Genomic DNA, 15,950 nt, shown 5'->3' on the forward strand with positions numbered 1-15,950 from the left:
TTACTTACCTACTTACTTACTTGCTTGCTTACTTACATACTTACTTGCTTACATACTTACTTACTTACTTGCTTATTTACATACTTACTTAATTACTTACTTACTTGCTTACATACTTACTTACTTACATACTTACATACTTGCTTACTTGCTTACTTACTTACTTATTTACATACTTACTTGCTTACATACTTACTTACATACTTACATACTTACTTAATTACTTACTTACTTACTTACTTACTTACTTACTTACTTACTTACTTGCTTGCTTGCTTGCTTGCTTGCTTGTGGTTTAGCTTTAGCATGCTATAGCATACCGTTATGCTCATCTCCACTGGAGATGTTATCTTCCAAATTTGTGATTGAACCTGTATGGATTTCAGTGACTGCTTGCTCTAGACCTTTCAGTTCCTACTTTACTCATATACAATACAAACAGTCACAAGCCAAGAAAGAGGACTCTTGTGTGCCAGAACACGGCATGTGTTGAGGCTCAGCGAGGACCTGTGCCCCTCCAAACCCCGAAGGCCCAAAACACGAGCTTTTAGGACAAGGCACCTTGTTTGTGTTTGTAGAATCATGAAGAGCGTTTTGTGATGAACTCCATAACATGTCAAGTTCTGGCTGCTGTTTTCAATTTAAAGCTGTCACAAAGACCTCATAGAGAAGCTGCATGCTTTCCTGCATCGTGTATGTTTGTAAGAAGTGTGGAAACTGTCGCTTAAGTTGTACACATAGGCTATAAATCAAGCAAAATAGCTCATGTATTTGCAAACAAAATGGTGAAGACAATGTTATCTAAAATGCTCACAGATGTAACATAAATGAGGGTTGATTTTCTCCCCCAGCCCAGATTTATTTACAGTATCTCTTTAACATTATAAACTGCAAAACCACTGGTGTGGTCTCACACCTGCAGAATTATAACAAGTTTCATTCATTCATCTTCAGTAGCCACTTTATTCCGTTCAGGATCATGCTGGACCCAGAGCCTATCCTGGGAACACTGGACACAAGGCTGGAAATTACCCTGAATGGGATGCCAGTCCCTCACAGGACACCATGCACATACATTCACACACTCATTCACACCATGAGGCAATTTAACATAGTACCTGTAAATCCACCTACTGGCATGTTTTCAGACAGTGGGAGGATTACAGAGAACTTGGAAGAGACCCACACAGAGATGGGGAGAATATTCAAAACTCCACACAGACATTAATGTAAGCTTCTCTTACATCTTTACATGTTCTCCTGATGTCTACATGGGTTTCCTCCTACTTATCAAAAACATGCCAGGTGGATCCGTGAAGATAAATTGCCCCAAGGTGTGAATGTGTGTCTCAGTGTGTATTTCTAGGCTCTGGATCTGACAGTGGTTCCGGTTACTGAAAGTGAGTGAATCAAGTCCAATCACATCACTATTTGTTCATTTCAATTTTCATGGATTTCTGATGACCTCATGCTGGAATCCATAGGGAAATAAGCCTTGTTACCTTGAATGCCACTCCACGTTTGATCTCAAATCACATTCCTGCAAACGCAAGGAATCATATCTAGCTTGTGTTGATTTAAATCTCTGTGGTGTTATAGGGGTTTTGCCCAAATCTCTTGAGTATTAGTCCCCTCTGAAAGTAATGGAACAGCATGGCCAATTCTTTTGTTTTTGCTATACACTAAAGACATTTGTGATCAAAAGATAAGAAGATCAAAACTTCAGATTTCATGTCCTGATATTTTTGTGTTAAACAGCTTAGAACATGGCACCTTTGGTGGCAGACCACCCAGTTTTTAGGTGAGCAAAAGTATATATATATATATATATATATATATATATATATATATATATATATATATATATATATATATATATATATTTTTTAAAGTAAGTCTTCAAGTAACACTACTAAATAACTAAATAACACTCAATATTTGGTTGCATATCCCTTGCTTGCAATAACTGCATCAAGCTGGTGACCCACTGACAATACCAAACTGTTGCATTGTTCTTTTGTGATGCTTTTCCCGGCTTTTACTGCAGCCTCTTTCGGTTGTTGTTTGTTTTGGAGGGCTTCTCTTTTCAGGCTATTCAGGATGTGAAATGCGGCTCAAATGGGTTAAAGTTTGGTGTTTGCTTTGGCCAGTTTAACACCTTCCACTTTTCCCCCTGATGACACCCTTTGTTGAGTTGGCAGTGCATTCTGGGTTATTGTCTTTGTTGAGTTGGCAGTGCTTTTGGGTTATTGTTCCTCTCAGTTAGACTGGATGCATTTCTCTGTATATTGGCAGATAGAATGTTCCTGTAAACTTCTGAAATCATTCATCATCAATAAAGCAGTGAGCCTGTTCCAGAAGCAGTCATGCTAGCCCAAGCCATGACACTACCTCTACCACCGTGCTTGACCAGTGAGCTCATATGTTCTGGATCATGTACAGATCCTTTCTTTCTCCACACTTTGGTCTTCCCATCACTTTGGAGGTTAATCTTGATTCCAGGACTTTACTGGCTCATCTCTGTATTTCTTTGCAAATTCTAATCTAGATTTCTGATTCCTACTGATAATGAGTGGTTTGCATCTTGTAGTATCAAGTCTATAGTTCTGCTCTCAAAGTCTTCTTCAAACGGTGGATCACCTTCACCCCTGCCAAGTGGAGGTTGATGGTAATGTCACTGACTGTTGTTTTTGAGTTTTTCTCCACAGCTCTCACAATGATTCTGTTATCAGCTGTTGCTGTTTTCCTTGGCCGACCTATTCAGTGTCTGGTTGTTAGTACACCAGTGGTTTCTTTCGTTTTCAGGGCATTCCAACTTGCTGTATAGCTATGTCCAATGCTTGTGCAATGGCTCTGATCGATTTCCACTCTTTTCTCAGCTTCAGGATGGCTTGCTTTTCTGCCGAAGACAGCTCTCTGGTCTTGATGTTGGTTTATCTGTTTTAACAACAAATGCAGTGTTTACCGGCAAAACACATGGCACAAACCAAGAGTAGACATTCAAAGCTTTTAATTGTTTAAACAATCAATCTAACAGGGCACACCTGGGCAACAAGAAGCACCTGGCAGTCACCTGGTCAAATGGCTCAAGCAAAAGGTGTCATGTTTTAAGCTGTTTAACACATTTAGATGTCAATAACAGGAAATGAAATTTGAAATTCAGATTTTTTTGATCTCAAACTCAAATGTCTTCAGTGTACAGCTAAAACACAATAATTGGCCTTGCCATTCCAATACTTCCGGACGGGACTATGAAGTCAGTGTTGTCAGTGTAATGTCATTATGTGCCCATTCATTTTGTACCAAGGAATAAATCAGACATTCTGCAAATGCACTCTTTTCCGATAAATAATTACACCCTGTAGTGCACTCCTACCTTGCCTCTGCCACCCCTTGTCTAAAAACCCCATTGCAGTGAATAACTGCCAGCTGGCAATACCTGTTGCAAATCTAAATCACTCTAAACTGGTTTGACCCAGAAAACTGGAGCAGTCCAGTTGAATTTGTGCATCATGCCTATGTACTGTATGTAAAAGCCTGACCGGGCGGAGTTAAAGCGACCACTGAGACACAGGGAAGGAGAGGTGAAAGGCTTTTAGGGAAGCTCGTGTGGGTGACTTTATCCGTCTTATCCTAGAAAGCAAACGAATCCTGGCGGACAAGTCATGCGCACGCAAGGTTTTCTGCTCCAGATGTGAAGTTCATGGTTATACCTCAAGGCGTGTCAGAGATGGAAATCGAACAGACAGCTTGTTTTTAACCTTGCCTTTTGTTACCAAGGCTGTGATGAACGAGTGAATGATCTCTCGGGCTTGTGCACTCCGAGGCTGAAAGCGCGCACTGCAGCGGTGCCATGGCGGGAGCGGCTCTGGCGGGTCTCTCCGTGATGCTCGGTGCGGGTTTCCTCGCCTGGGACTGGTCGAGCCAGAACCAAGTGGAGAATGATCCTGCGGTACCGAACCCCCGCAGACCACCGCACATCATCTTCATCATGACAGACGACCTGGGTTTCAATGATATCGGCTACCACAACCCTGACATGCGCACACCCACGCTGGATAAGCTGGCGGCGAATGGAGTGAAGCTGGAGAATTACTACGTGCAGCCGATCTGTACACCTTCCCGTAGCCAATTCCTCACCGGCAGGTAAATCTAACGCTAATGCGTGCCTGTAGATTGTAGACATCTGAATGCAACAGTTTACACACCCTTGGGATAAGTCATAAACATAAAGACAAAGAAATGAAAATGATAACATTTTGGTGTGTCTGGTTTCACAGATGTCCCTTAAAAATGCTTTGTTAAATGGATTTTTGTAGAAAAAAATGATTTAAAAAAAATATTTCCCCTTTTCACTATGGGGGATGCAAACTTTTGCATTCAGTTCTATACCTTTCACCCCAGACTGCCACCTCACCTCCTTACAAAAAAAGGGTAGCTACTTATACAACTGTACCTTTTTTTTTTGTCGCTGGGGTGGTACCATAATCTTCTGTACTTTTAATATGCATCTTTCATCTGGAAATGTGGATATAATATACATGTAAACAAGATTCAAGATGCATAACTGAACCAGAGTTATCTTTTAGCTTTAAAGTAAAGCTCTATTGGTATGCTCTATGCATATTACCAGGTTAAAGATACATAATAAAGGTTAAAAAGGTGTCTGTGCGAGGATCTCAGTGACAAGGAAAAGTACAGTTCAGTAACCTTTGTTTCTGAGAGTGTAGTGTGTTTTGTCTTAAAACCTGCACGCACTCCAATGGCAAAGATGTCTTCAGATCTTTTTGCATCTTTTTCCTCCATATGTTGTTATATGATGTAATGATGCCATTATATGGCATTAACAGTAGCTTAAGTGAAGCCAACCAGAAGTATGGTATAGTTATGAAGTCATTTCACAACACTTCAGGTCTAAACTAATAAAGCTTCATTACTACTAGATATTTCAAAATGACCTAGATTACAGAGAATTATCAGTTGAATATTATGATTATGATTATGATGATCCTGATTATCCTGATGACACATACAAATCATAACCAAAACCAAGCAAAGGAATAATGCAGTGCTGAATTAACACATACAGCATTCAATCACCACATGGGGATTTCTATTATATGATAATTGCTCTGAGGGCGCCATGGTGGCTCGCCAGGTAGCATTGCCACCTCACAGTTGCAGGGTCCTTGGTTCGATCCTGAGCTCAGGTTACCGCTTGTGCCGTGTTTCATATGTTATTCATATTCACTGGGTTTTGTCCAGGTTCTCTGGTTTCATTCCATTGTCCAAAAACATGCTGGTAAGCAGATTAGTTTTGTAGGCAGTCCAGACTTCCCAGGACAGGCTCTGGATCCACGGACACATCCTGATAACTGGCCTTAGTACTGATGAACATCTGCAGTGTTTATACAAATCCTGATGTAGACAAGACAGCCAATAAATTGCAAGTCATTCAATACTGGCAGTTTGCTAGTTGTCATTATATGATTCTATGATTAATCATTTAGACAATGCACATGACCATGCATCAGTAATCCTGATTGTTAAACACAATCCAGCAGTACAGAAATACTGAGTAGCCATTGTATGATACTGAATAATCATTCCTACACACTCTTAGAAGGTAAACCCTAAAGGGCTCTCCTGGCTGTCCCTCTGGGGGAACTCTTGAACGTTCTATGTAGGATTTCTATGTAGAAAACTAGAACTATCACCCGCCCAGAGGACCCCTTTTTCCTATTGACGTGTAAGGGAAATTCCAGTAGAAAACTCTAAGATTGTAATGGTTCCAACCTTGTAAACATGTAACTGAGGAATTCAAACTGGCCATAACTGGAACTGGTAGCAGCAGTAGGTACTGTAGCAGCTGAATCCAACAGAAATGACTTGCAAACATTGCGGACTAAAGAAGTTTTTATGCTACTGAAGATTTTCAATTCAATATTATTTATATAGTGCTTTTAGCAATGAACATTGTTACAAAACAGGTGTGGCTTTTCAGAAAGGAATTTAGATTTAGATTCTTAATGAACAAGCCAGAGGCTTTTGGGAATAGGAGCATGATTACCATGGATAGCAAGTAAAAGTTACCATAGTTGAACTTCTTCTGATGCAGGTGTGTAAAAAGTTTCATCCTCCCTCTCCTCAGGTATCAGATCCACACGGGTCTCCAGCATTCGATCATCAGGTCCCGCCAGCCCAACTGTCTGCCTTTTGACATGGTCACCCTGCCACAACGCCTCCAGGAGGCCGGCTACTCCACGCACATGGTGGGTAAATGGCATCTGGGCTTCTACAAACGTGACTGTCTCCCCACTCGTCGCGGCTTTCATACCTACTTTGGTTCGCTGACAGGCAGTGTGGACTACTACACGTACGACTCCTGTGATGGCCCAGGCAGGTGTGGCTACGATCTCCATGAAGGTGAGACAGTGGCATGGGGATATCGGGGAAAATACTCGACACATCTGTACACACGCAGAGTTCGGAAGATTCTGGCATCGCACAATCCATCTGGACAGCCTCTGTTTATTTTCCTGTCCTTCCAGGCTGTTCACACTCCCTTACAGTGTCCTAAGGAGTACATCTACCCGTATCGTGGCATGGGGAATGTTAATCGGCGCAAATATGCAGGCATGGTCTCATCAGTGGATGAGGCAGTACACAACGTGACATATGCGCTCCGGAAATATGGTTATTACCGCAACAGTGTGATTATCTTCTCTACAGATAATGGTGGCCAGCCTTTATTTGGAGGAAGTAATTGGCCACTCAGGGGCAGGAAGGGGACATATTGGGAAGGTGGCTTGCGTGCAGTTGGATTTGTCCACAGCCCACTTCTCAGGAGACGGCGGAAAGTCAGTAAGGCACTGGTTCACATCACTGATTGGTACCCAACACTGGTGCGCCTGGCAGGGGGAAATGTATCTCAAATGCATGAGCTAGATGGGTATGACATGTGGGAAACGATCAGCGAGGGCAAGGAGTCCCCACGCTTCGAGATCCTCCACAACATCGACCCACTGTATGTGCCTTCACGCCACGGCTCACTCCCAGGTGGATATGGCATCTGGAACACTGCTGTACAGGCAGCAGTGCGAATGGGAGACTGGAAGCTGCTGACAGGAGAGCCGGGTTATGGAGATTGGACACCACCACAGGTGTTAGGAAACTTCCCAGGGGGCTGGTGGGATCTTGAGCGTCACGCCGAAGCCCGCAAATCACTATGGCTGTTCAACATCACAGCAGATCCGTATGAGCGCTACGACATGGCTGAACAGAGGCCTGATGTGGTAAAACAGCTGTTGGCCAGGATAGCGTTTTATAATCGTACAGCTGTGCCTGTGCGCTACCCTGCTGAGGACCCAAGGGCAGATCCAAGTCTGAATGGAGGGGCGTGGAGGCCCTGGGCTGGGGACAAGGAAGCAGACAGATGGCACCAAGTTTATCACAGGAGGAGGAATGACAAAAATAAGAAGCTGAGCAAGATGAGGTCATTTTTCAAGAAACTGAACACAAAGATTATGTCCAATAGGATATGAGTGGTATACATGTGATAAATGTGATTTTCTTCATAACCTTCTGAAAACCTTTTGGAAAATTCAGATGAAAGTCTTTTGCTTAATTATGCGTTACGAGCTTCTCATGTTTGACTGTATCTTATTACATACTCTACCTCTCCATTTTTTTCTCTACTTGTGTACTTTGTAAGGCCCTACACTCTTATAAATGGGTTCTTCAGCTGTTCCTTTAGGGGAACCCTTAAACGTTCTGTGTAGAATCCTACAACGGTGCTTCCCTTTTAGAAATGGTTTGAAGCAGAGCCTGTTTAGGAGGCGAAAAACCCTTAATTATTCTAAAAACCTTTAAAAGACCATTGAAGAAATCCCCCCCCCCCCCCCCCCCCTGCCTTTTAAAGAGTGTTATGCATTCCTAGTACAACCTAAAAGAAAGGGCTGAGGACTTACTGACGGATTAATGTAATGAATGAAGGAATGCATTTTTGTGGTGGTCTACTCTAGACAATCATGCATTTACAATGCTCCTGGATGCCTTTAAAAATATTAACACTGTGGACTTAAAAAAAAAAGACAAAAACAAAACATTGTTTACCTGGACCAGCTGCTTTTCATTTGTTTACATATTCCTTTTTAAATGGAGTGTTTAAATCACAATGATCAACTGCTCGCCAGACATCCTAGTATTTGGCATAATATGTGTTGTGTGTTCTGCATGCGTTGATGGGTAAAATTTGTTATCTCCACTAAGAGACTTCCCTCTAGTGGTCACATGGTGGTATAAACAAACGTGGATCTTGAGAGCTGCAAGAAATTTCTTACTTTTAAATTTTTTAAAAGTGATGTTTCATGAAAATCAACATAAAATACAAATAAATACAAACTAAATAAGTTTTAAAAGAGAAGCAAAGGAAGCTTGTGGCTTTATTTGTATTACTTTCTGAGTTTTGTACATATTTATTCCAGAGTTTATTTTTTTATCCTCTCCATATTGATTTATTTTGTAGTTATTTATTCCTAAAGATGTTTTAATTTATTTATCCTATTTTATTTTATTATTTTTATTATTTATTTTAAATATTTTAATTTCTGTATTTATTGCAGGATTTCCATATTTTCTATTCCTTTATATTCATATGATAATGGGAGTGCTTTTGCAACAGACGACACACTGATGAGGCGTTTCTTCAAAGTCCCTAGTGGACTGTGATGGTACTGCAGCGGGTCTTCAATATAGGCTTTTAACTACAAAATAATGGGTAAAAATGTATTATTAACCAATTTCAGATATTAATAGCTAAAATGTATTAATCATTATTTCTCCAAAATATGTTAATCATTATTTCATTCTGAAAGATTTCAGATTGTTTGCTGTGATGGTTTTTGAGTGATATTTATCTCAAGCCTGTGTTTTATATCAAGCTGATCAGTATCTTCTCTAATGGGTGTGAGATCTTTAAGAAGGCACATTGTAGTTAATTATAACGTATAATTATGGTCAGGACCCTGTTTCCCAAAAGTGACATAAAAAATAATACTATCTTAACTGGTACAGAGTGGGAGTGCAGTGAAATGCCATTAAAGGATTCTAGACTTCTGGAAACTCAGCAGTGGTCCATTCAGGTTAGGGAGCTTTTGAGGCCGTTCATATGGGTCACACATTGACCTATTTTGATTTCTTTTTATCATTTTAGTGTTTTAATAAAAGATAGCATTTAAGAAGGGCTTAAATATATGACTATCAAGCTATTAGTGTGATTAATTAATAGAGCCGTTTCCATCTACGGAAACTATCAATCACTCAGGGGTAATAATGAGATACTGTGACACTGATATTTCACATCATAATCAAATTAAAGAAAAAATTAATACGTAAAAAAAAATGTTTTTAACACAATTTATATTACCAAATGAAATATTAGCATATATACACGATTTTGTTTATTTTATTTATTAATGTATTTGAGTACTGTATTTATTATTGTTTTAGCATATCTAACCCTATACTGTGTCAGTAATAAATGCATGCATTATTTTCTTACATTTTTTTTTTTTTTTTTTTTACAGTGCAGCAAAATAATAGCCCTGAGCTCATGAGGCATTTACAAAGCATAATGTTTAAAATTAAACTCTGAAGCAAATGTTTCAGCAATAGTATAATAAAAAAGCAGCAACCATGACTATGATAATCTCAGTTCTACATATGCTTACATGTGATACCAATAACAAAAATAAAGAACTTCTCTTTGCATTCAGTAGGAAAGATTGATAACTCAGTGGTTAGGACGTTGCACTACTGCCACTGCTGGGCCCTTAATCAAGGCCATTATCCCTCAACTGAATGAGATAAATGTCAGTCACTCTGGATAAGGGCGTCAGCCAAATGCCCTAAATTTAAACACAATACAGCAAAGTGACATAAGGTACCTTGTGGCCTAATGAATAACAAATAGAAAAAAAGAGTAGCTTTCACGTTGCCTTGCTAATTCACTGCTTATATCATGAAACAGAGAAAAGTGACTTAACTTTGCTTAACTGCATAAAAAGTAGTAGCTAAATAATCAGATGGCTAATAATAAAGTGTTTATAACCAGTATAAAGAAAAACAACAACATCAGCAATACTCAATTGTGGGGGGCAAATGGACAGATAGTGTAGTTGCTCTGGTGTAGAAGGATACACTGTGATTCCCTTTCGGTTTGGTTCAGCAACTTGACTTTGAGCATGTACATGAAGTTGAACAGTAATAATAATAATAATAATAATAATAATAAAAACAAACGTGATCAGAGTGAGAGTTCGTGAAGATTAGTTTGGCTGAAGTCAGCCTGCTATGCACGTGCAGCCCACGGCGATGCTCTCCACCACGGTGCGGTAACGCGGCACGCACTTCTTCTTCTTCTTGCGGGGACACTGCAGCCGCCGCACCGGGATCTTGGCGTAGATGAGCACGCTGGTCATTGAGCGGTCCTCCTGCATGGTGAACGGGTTAATGCAGCCCGCGCATGCGCACTTGGCCTCCGGTATGTCGACGGGCCTGCGGTTCTCGTCATGATTGATCCTGGGGCAGTACAGGGTGGAGTATACAAATAACGACACTTGTTACATTGTTATCTGAAGTTCATGCAAACTGATACAGGATGTTGGTATAACATACAAATCACGCACTTTGTTTTGCTACACAAATATTTACATGTTCTAGGTTGCATCACTTTGCTTTATATTCAGAGGTTTACAGTCATCACTGTAATGCTATATTTCTTCATCGCTCACTCCATTAATAACAGCAGAGTGCAAATGTTTCTAGGCCAAAAAATAAACAAATAAAGGGTATTTAATTATCCTTCTACCTTTAATACGTATCTTTCACACGGAAGCGTGAATATAATGTACGTTTTGAAATTATTTAAGTTACACAACTGGACTGTAAGTAGGTTTTAAAGCCAAGTTTTAAAGCCACACTAGCTACATATGCACCTTTCTAGGTAAAAGATAGACACTAAAGGTACACAAAGCAGATACACTTAGAGGTACCAACCCAGTTTAGTGCCTTTCTTCTGAGAGTGGACAAAAAAAGAAAAAGAAAAGAAGTTGTGTCGTTCAAATCCAACACATAAGGCAAAATCAAAAATAGTTCCAGAAGAAAGAAGCCAAAGTTTTGTCAATAGACTTTACCCCCCCCCCCCCCCCCAAAAAAAAAAAAAAATAAATAAATAAATAAAAATAAATAAATAAATAACAATTAAAACGGAGGCAGTTAATAAGATTAATTTATTGCCAATTACCGTGGGTTTACATGCACAATGAACTTGTATTATTTGTTGTAACTGTATTATTTCTTTGTATTATTTGTATTAGATAATATTTACCTTATATTCACACTTATGAACTGATACCATGTTCTCACTCAATCAATAGCCTACAGTATCTAAATATTTTCTTCATACACTAAAGGAATTTCTGTGAAACCTAACACACTAAATAGCTATATCTATAATAATAAATAATATATTATAATTCTATTATAATATAATAGTATCTATAATATCTATATATCTACATATCTATCTATCTATCTATCTATCTATATATATATATATATATATATATATATATATATATATACATATATATATATATATATATATATGGTTAAAATTAACATCTCTGTGTAAAAGCAAAATGTTTGCACGCATTTCACCAATATCCTTATGTCACAATGTGGAATTTAATTTTGAAATGTAATGAATAAATATATCCGTAAATAAATAAATAAACAAACGGTGGAAAGGCGGATGCCCGACTCACCTGTATGACCACGGGGAGAGGCTTCGACTGTTGGACATCCACAGGTGGCGGTCCACTACGCACTTGCTTTTGGACAGAGCCGGGTTGTTCCTCACCTGGGACACCATGTCATCTATGGCCTTGTCGAAGTCCACCTCTTGTTCTCCGGCTCCTGCTGTGTGGTCTCCGGTCAGAATGGGGTCGAGGGGAATCTGGAAGGAAGTGGCGTTGCGCTGCGGCTGCGTGTCCTGCTGGCCCTCCACTTTGCGCTTCCGCGCTTTGCCTTCTTTGCGCGCCAGCGCCATGACCAATATATCCGCCAGCATCAGCACCATTAATAGCTGTTTGTGTATGAGAGAGGATCAGATCAAGTATCAGTTCAAAACAGCGTTATAAGTATAGATTTCCTACACACATGTAGCAAAAACGCATCGGAAATGTTCAAACCCGCCACACCATCTCGACTCACCTCGTTCCAAAATCTGCCCATGGTTTCCACTCAGCTCGCTGCGATTACATTTGGCACACGTGTTCGACCATGTATTAAACACCTTTTGGCGCGATCAGCATGCGTGTCACTACATACCAGGTTTTGTCACAGGTGAAGACACACCTGTGCTGGGCAGCTGAAGGTGGAGCCAAATGAGCGTTAGAGTCAGTGCGGTCAGTGAGTGTACACAACACTACTGCTGTAATAGTGAGGAAATGAGCACAATACAGAACAGGACAGTTTTAAGGACAGATTTTAAAACCTTACAGTACTCAGTACTACAGGCTACAGGATCTTTATACCTATATTTATCAGTATGATGCTCCAGTTATTATAAGTTGATAATTATGGCAGGAATATCAGCACTGGTTAAGCTAATCCCTACTTGTAATACTCCCAATAAAGTAAATTAAAAATAATGATTAGCCTAAATATGTTCTGAACTCTCTGCTTGTTCATATTAGTTCGGAGAAACGGGTTTATATATATAAAAGATTAGGGCATTATTTGCAGTCTAAGTGGGCAAGAAATTTTGAATCATCACTACTTTGTGCCTTATTGTGCTCTCCTTGTCTGCTTTGCCCCCTTTTTACTTAAATACGCCTTTTATTTCTTTTTCAGGAAGTTCTTAAGCCCTGTTGCCACAAAGCAAACAAATAGTACTTTGAAGGTCTATAGATGCACTCTGGGAACTCTCTCTCATAGAACATTGCCTGCCGCTATGGACATGAGGCATCCAAGGTTTTGTCTTTGATCCTCTTTTATTGGCATGTGCTTCTTTTCAATGGATCCTATTGAGATGACCAAAGAAAGAACACCTGTTTTTGAGGCAGGTTAGGGCAATTCATTAGCGAAGCCTCCGCTTCAAAAGAGCAGAGTTTTTAAGTGTGTTAAACACTCAGCTGTAAAAAAAAAAAAAAAAAAAAAAAAAAAAAATGGCCCAGTTATACAACTGGGAGAGCAACAAAATAGATAATATAGACTACTTATTCTTGTGAATAACAAAAGGAAACAGTCTACATATGCAACATAATGCCCATAATATCCATTACAATGATCCTGTGGTGGATCTTATATGAAATAAAAAATATAAGAATTGTACACTGGCATTTAATGCCAAACAAAGGGGATTCAAAACATAAAAGAAACAGCTTAAGGAACTGCAAAAATGTTTGCCATCTGAATGAACAGGAAAACATACACACACACACACGTACACACACACACTCACACATGTCATGGTAAAAAAAAAAGTATACCCTCCTTCAACTTTATGTTTTATTTATCAAGGTGTGAGGTGTGGTCCTCACCAGTTTCTATAACCAAAACAAATAATCTCAGGTGACAACAAAAACACAACAGATTTCAATATGTAGTCATTTTTTCCCTAAAAGTAAACCATGTGGCAAAAATAAGTACATCATGTAATTCAGTAACATGTAGAACCATCTTTAGCAACAATAACTTGAAGTAAACATTCATTGATGTTTGAGGGCATTCATTTATTCACAGCTCTCTTAAGATCCTGCCACAGCATCTCAGTGAGGTTGAGGTCTGGACTTTGACCGGGCCATTCCAACACCTTCATTTTTTTCTTCTTTACCCATTAAGATGTCGATTTGCTGGTGTTCTTGGAACTACTGTCCTGTTGCATAACCTAATTTTGGCCCAGTATAAGCTGATGGAGAGATGGCCTCACATTTGTCTCAAGAGTATTCTGGTATAAAGTGTTTATCATTGTTCCAATGACTGCATGTTTCCCAGATCGTGTGGCTGTGAAACATTCCCAAATCATCACTCCTCCACCACCACGCTTTACAGTTGGTATGAGGTGTTTGTGGTAATATGCTGTGTTTGGTTTCCACCAAACATGGCAGTCCGGAGGATGACCAAATATCCACACCTTGGTCTCATCAGTCCAAAAGACATTGTTCCAGAACTTCTGTGGTTTGTTCAGATGCAGTCTTGCTGCCAAATTCTTCTTGGAGAGAAGGGGCTTTTTCCTAGCCACTCTTCCATGAAAGCGTTGTCATTCAGTCTTTTCCGATTATTCTGTCATTAACATGAATGTTTCTTGTGCTTACAGATGAGTGTAGGTCATATAATGTAGCTGTTTGGATTTTATTTATATCTCTGTTCTGACCTTGGACTGAACTTGCTGGGACTCCCGCTCCTGGGAAGAACTCTCTTGAAAGCTCTCCAATTGTAAACATTCCTCTCACTGTAGAATTGTGAATTTGAAATTGTTTGAAATTGATGATGGCCTTATAACCCCTCTGGTTTCTGGATGTTGGTTTACTTTTGGGAACAAATGACTACATATCTATTTATTTATATAGTTTTTTTTTTTTTTTTAAAGTTATTTGTGATATATGAGGGGGCACGGTGGCTTAGTGGTTAGCACGTTCTCCTCACACCTCCAGGGTTGGGGGTTCGATTCTTGCCATGGCCCTGTGTATACGGAGTTTGCATGTTCTCCCCGTGCTTCGGGGGTTTCCCCTGGGTACTCTGGTTCCCTCCCCGATTCCAAAGACATGCATTGTCGGCTGATTGGCATGTTCAAAAAAGTATCCATAATGTATGAATGGGTGTGTGAATGTATATGAGATTGTGCCCTGCGATGGATTGGCACCTCTATTGGAACATGTGACAGCTGTTTCTTGTGCCTTGTTAAATTGATTGTTTAAACACTTAATAGCCCTGAATGTCTACTCTTAGTTTTAACATTAGGTTTCACCTGTGAAGACTGCATTAGTAGTTAAAAAAAAATGATAAACCAACATGTCTTTTGTCTGCCAATGTACAGAGAAATGCATCCCAATCTAATTGGAAGGAACTTCATCATGCAGCAAGATAATAACCCCAAAAGCACTGCCAACTCAACAAAGGACTTTATTGGGTGGAAAAGTGGAGGGTTTTAAACTGGACAAGTCAGTCACCAGACCTTAACCCACTTAAGCAGCATTTCAGCTCCTGAAGAGGAGTCTGAAGGGAGAAACCCCCTAAAAACCCCTAAAAACAAACTACAACTGAAAGAGGCTGCAGAAAAGGCTGGAAATGCTTGATGCAGTTATTGCAAGCAAGGGATATGCAACCAAATATTAAGTGTTATTTACTATATTTTACTACTATACGTTACTGTACTTTGCTCACCTAAAAATTGGGTGGTCTGTCACCAAAGGTGCCATGTTCTAAGTTGTTTAACACATCATAGACTTAAATATCAGGCAAGTGACAGCTGAAATTCTGATCTATCGTCTCATATTCATCTTTTGATCTCAAATTCAAATGTCTTTAGTGTATAACAAAAACAATAGAATTGTCTTTGCCATCCCATTACAATCAGAGGGGACTGAATATATAATAATAAGAATATATATAATCCTTACAAAATTTGCTTAGTTTTTGTACATTATAAAGATTTTTTTTATCGAACTAGGCTACTGACATGTGCAACTATTATAAGCAAAACAGTCTTAATTTTCTTTGTGATTAACACCACTGACAAACGTATTCACTGGTACTGCAATAAGAAAAACCTTTAACTGCAAAGAATTTTTGTCCATGGCTATCCCCCCCTTTCATGTACATACATGGAACCCACCTGGAAACCCAATAGCTTTATTTATTTCTCATAAAACAAAAGAATCAGG

General features: G+C 39.4%; 2 protein-coding genes across 2 annotated transcripts; one reads left to right on the forward strand and one right to left on the reverse strand.

Moving 5' to 3' along the window:
* The first annotated feature begins 3,208 nt into the window (after positions 1-3,208).
* arsia (arylsulfatase family, member Ia) lies at positions 3,209-8,376 on the forward strand. The gene is made up of 2 exons (XM_017485841.3): positions 3,209-4,146; positions 6,152-8,376. Exons 1-2 carry the CDS (start codon positions 3,854-3,856, stop codon positions 7,542-7,544), a joined length of 1,686 nt encoding a protein of 561 aa, XP_017341330.1. The 5' UTR covers positions 3,209-3,853; the 3' UTR covers positions 7,545-8,376.
* A 1,394-nt stretch (positions 8,377-9,770) lies between these two features.
* LOC108275201 (interleukin-17B) lies at positions 9,771-12,400 on the reverse strand. Its single transcript, XM_017485840.3, has 3 exons — positions 12,277-12,400; positions 11,829-12,148; positions 9,771-10,581 (listed from the first exon to the last, which is right to left on the reverse strand). The coding sequence occupies exons 1-3, from the start codon at positions 12,295-12,297 to the stop codon at positions 10,344-10,346; spliced, it is 579 nt and encodes a 192-aa protein (XP_017341329.1). The 5' UTR covers positions 12,298-12,400; the 3' UTR covers positions 9,771-10,343.
* Between the last annotated feature and the right edge of the window lie 3,550 nt (positions 12,401-15,950).

The sequence above is a fragment of the Ictalurus punctatus genome, chromosome 14 (genome assembly GCF_001660625.3).
Source record: "Ictalurus punctatus breed USDA103 chromosome 14, Coco_2.0, whole genome shotgun sequence".
NCBI classification, from domain to species: Eukaryota; Metazoa; Chordata; class Actinopteri; order Siluriformes; family Ictaluridae; genus Ictalurus; species Ictalurus punctatus.

What these genes read in the sequence shown, in the direction of transcription:
- arsia (XM_017485841.3), top strand. Translation starts at nt 3,854, where the DNA reads ATGGCGGGAGCGGCTCTGGCGGGTCTCTCCGTGATGCTCGGTGCGGGT. An exon ending in AGCCAATTCCTCACCGGCAG is followed by an intron (nt 4,147 to 6,151) that starts GTAAATCTAACG and finishes CCCTCTCCTCAG; the next exon opens with GTATCAGATCCACACGGGTC.
- LOC108275201 (XM_017485840.3), bottom strand. Translation starts at nt 12,297, where the DNA reads ATGGGCAGATTTTGGAACGAG. An exon ending in TGGGCAGATTTTGGAACGAG is followed by an intron (nt 12,149 to 12,276) that starts GTGAGTCGAGAT and finishes ATACACAAACAG; the next exon opens with CTATTAATGGTGCTGATGCT. An exon ending in CTCTCCCCGTGGTCATACAG is followed by an intron (nt 10,582 to 11,828) that starts GTGAGTCGGGCA and finishes GTACTGCCCCAG; the next exon opens with GATCAATCATGACGAGAACC.